This window comes from Salvia splendens, chromosome 16, assembly GCF_004379255.2.
Source record: "Salvia splendens isolate huo1 chromosome 16, SspV2, whole genome shotgun sequence".
In the NCBI taxonomy this organism is placed as follows: domain Eukaryota; kingdom Viridiplantae; phylum Streptophyta; class Magnoliopsida; order Lamiales; family Lamiaceae; genus Salvia; species Salvia splendens.
This window is the reverse complement of record NC_056047.1, coordinates 13,382,341-13,386,303: the sequence shown is the minus strand read 5'-3', so window position 1 is coordinate 13,386,303 and position 3,963 is coordinate 13,382,341. Positions and strand designations below refer to the sequence as shown.

Sequence of the window (3,963 nt, the reverse complement as noted above, 5' to 3'; positions counted from 1 at the left end):
CAGTTTAGGATACAATTTTTACAATTGTTACTACTGGATGGATGATAACTTTAAATTTAGTGGCACTTTTAAAATTATTTAAATCTAAAAACATGGCACAGCCACGTATTTAATGAATAAGTAGGCAATTGACATTTTCAACTCTATTATTATTATATTGATTTAAGTTTAACAGTTTATCTTCTTCTTCTTTCCAATTCTACATGGCGGCCATTGATGAAATGTAGGTAGTTTTCTCTTTAAATTTAATTTTCAGCCTCTCCTTTCCACTAAATCTCCAACTATTAGACTTCGAAGACATCAATTTGATAAGGGATGTAGATACTTCTAAAAAATAATTAAAAATTTTACAATAAAAATATATTAAAAAGAAAAGTTTGAGAAGGGCTTAAGCCCCTCCCCTCTTGAACGTGTGTCCGCCCGTGGTTGGAGATCCCCTGCATTCAGCTGACAATTGTGACATGATGTATCATTGTTTGACTTACTAAACTAGCCAGTATATGATAAAAAAAAAAAATTACTGTAAATCGAAGCTTAGGTATTTCGTGACAGGTACATTTAAATAGTTTTAAACCGGAGTATAAATTTTGAATTTTTTTATGATGTCTCGATAGCTAAAAGTGACTTGGAATGATTTCATAATTTCCATAATTAGTCTTTATTGCTGGACATAGCTAAGAATCTATCAATTTCCAATTTAAGATCATTGATGTTTATTATGTTTTTATTTTGATAGGAAAGATCACTGATTTTGAATAATGAGTAGCTCCCTCGTTATATCGATACTAGTATTACACCCGTGCCATTTTTACAAATTACAATTGACAAGATATTTTTACAACTTAGAAAGATGGATGTAATTTATAGTATATCTCTATTTCCATCATATTTGTAAATCCTAATGTATTTTGATTCACTGTATTTGGCAGCTCTCAATCTTGTTTTCTCATCCTATGTCATTAAGATCAATGTGTAGTGTACTCAGTTGTTGATAGCCACGTTGTACAGAATGCTACAGGTTTGAGGCAGCAAGGCAATACTCTTTCTTTCACCACGGTGATACCACTTTTATTGAAATTTATTGCACAAGATTTGATAGTTCTTGGCATTCTTCTCTATCGATTTTAGCGACTACAATTTAATTTATAGTAATAAAATAAATCAACATTAAATTGGCACACAAATTATTGTCACGAAAAAACTATTAAATTCCAATTATTATTCGGTTTTATTGGATTTAATTCTAATTATAATTGTCTGCAATTAATTGATGGAGAAACACGTTACAACATTCTTAATTCTTCAAAGAGAAAGAGTTGATTATTCATTTGATGTTCTAAAATGACCTTTCGTGATTTTTTCCAAAATTCCCTTTGGCTTTAAAGAATTTTGGAATTTTTATTTAAAAAATTGATTTACGGAGATTATTTATACAGATTTTGCTTGTTTCCTAATGAGTCTCTTTGATTCTTATTTCTAATTTAATTCGTATGTTAATTTCTACAAACTCTCCACCTTTCTTATTCCTTTATTCATTTTCTTATTTGAATTTTAATTTCTATGTTAATGAATGTTGATTGTAAAGTAAAAGGAAATTAATGTGTTAATTAGTGAGACCAATTTTATAATGATAATGCCGGCAGTTAAGATTTAAATAGAAAACAGTTTTAAGTAAATTATTATATAGATTTAAAATGGCAGTTTGGTAAAAATCTCTAAAACTCCTCTTTTATATATTTATAGATAGATACAGATTTTACAAATTTATACCACTAAACTTAATTGATAAAATTCGATTTAATTAAAAGCTTGGTTTGCAAGATTTGTCACATGCTCCTAATAGATAATTTGACCTGTACTCTAATAATCTAGTTAGGTAGTTAGGTGGTGTTGGATTTCTTAGATAAAATAATATCAAGATATAATATGAAATTAAGTTGCAATTAAAATATACAAATCAAGAATTAACAAAATTGATACTCCATAATTTTAAAATATTCTTTCCTCCAATATTTTTTACGTAGTTTCTCTCCCTGCATTTCTCTCTAAGACCAAATAATCTTTTTCTATTTGCTGTAATATAGATGATCATACTAGTATCAATTTTAATGATGATGATAACTGTAAATTTGTTACCTGATTGAAAACTTGAACTTTTATGTGGACCGAAAAGCCACAGTAATCATCATCGAGTTATGAGATTGACAATTATTCAAAATAAATTAAAAAAGTAATGTAACATGTTAATGTAAAGTAAGTCAAAGTTTACATCTGTGCAAGAATTTCGATGACCAATTGAAGTGCCATTAAAGTCGTACATATCAAAAAATAGTTGTTGTATTCCTTTGACATTCAGATCACACATTAGTCTGCATTCCACACATATTCCCACGTAACCAAATCTCCCTTTATTTCAGAGAAATTCACACATACATACATACATACATACATACTATTAGACTTTTCAATAATTAGTAGAAAAACTATGTTAATAATTAGGTGAAGTAAAATAAAAAAATCAACTTCTCCGAAAAGGCGATGATCGATCTTGAACGACAACCTTTGGCGTCTTTGATCTCCGGAACACCTTCATCGGACTCGGAAAATGCCAGAATTTCCCCCTCGCCGGCGACGCCCCGGATTCATCACGGCGGCGGAACATCCCCGACGTGGCGGCGGCGTTGACGGATCTAGATCTCGACACCATCCTCACATAATCTTCAATCCTATCATTGCTCTCCAATTTCACTTCCTCGTTGATAGCCACCCTCTGCTCCTCGCTCCTCTTCGTCTTGCTTCTATTTAAAAAGGAGAAAAACGACGGAGTTTTGGCGGTGTTGCGGAAGAAGGGGACGGCGAGGGATCTGGAGCGGCGGAAGGAGGGCTCGCCGTCGATGAGGTTGGAGACGCGGCTGAAGGAGGAGGAGCAGGGGCAGGGGCGGGCGTTGTGGCAGATTGGGCAGAGGTTGCCGAGGCGGTCGCGGAGGCAGGTCGGGCAGATGCCGCTGCGCCTCCGCTTCGAGGGGTGTTTTGGACATTTCCACACCTCCTCCTCTTCCACGTATACCGCCATTCAAAAACACTGATGAATGAAATGGGTTTAGTTTTACTCTGTTTTTGTGATGCAATAGTGTGTGTGTGTATTTATATATAGACAGAGAGACTTGTGTTGTGAGTGGGAAAAGGATAACGGTTTGACCGATTTGGGTGTGGGATTAGTAAATTCTGGCATACTTAAGGAACGCGTTTAGGTGGTTTTAGAGGTTTATGTTTGTGGTTATTGTACAACTATAAAGCCTAAACAACAATTAGTGGTCTTTAATGAACTGATTAAGTTGTTAATTAGTCACGTGATAAGGTAAAAAAGCATTAAATTAGGTTATCAATTGATCACCCCAGCCCGGTTAATATAGGCTTCAATTATAACCTAACAAGTTGTACTATACTTTAAACTCATCCTTGATGGCCTAGATTTCCATCTAGTAGGGTGTACGAAAACTTATACACTACATTTTAATTCATAACTACATTAGGATTTGCGTTCTTAGCTGTGTAGTTAATTTTTGATGATTTGATTTTTAACTAAGCAAGAACTCCCCGAAGTCTAATTAATTGAATCAATTTTGTATCTTATGACATGAAGGGTGCGGTGCGCGTATGTGGACCAGTGCGGCTCGGTCACAACGCGGCCATGTTAAATGTGTGCTCTTAAGGCATCCGAAACATAGTAGGATTCTATCTAACTCTTTGAATTTTAAATTTTATTGTTTGTTTGATTTTTAATTAATCTGAAAAGGTAATTAAAATCCTGAAATTAAGAAAATAAGGAGTATAATTTTCTACTATTCTAATTTTCTAACCTTTTTAAGTTATTCTTTTTTCTAATTTTAAGATTTTAGTAATCTTCATTTTTAGATATTAGTATAATTTTAATTATTTTATTCTATTATAATAACTACTAAT

General features: G+C 32.9%; 1 protein-coding gene across 1 annotated transcript; it reads right to left on the bottom strand.

The window, feature by feature from the left end:
- Positions 1-2,393: 2,393 nt before the first annotated feature.
- LOC121770778 lies at positions 2,394-3,249 on the bottom strand. Its single transcript, XM_042167552.1, has one exon. The coding sequence runs from the start codon at positions 3,071-3,073 to the stop codon at positions 2,519-2,521; it is 555 nt and encodes a 184-aa protein (XP_042023486.1). The 5' UTR covers positions 3,074-3,249; the 3' UTR covers positions 2,394-2,518.
- Between the last annotated feature and the right edge of the window lie 714 nt (positions 3,250-3,963).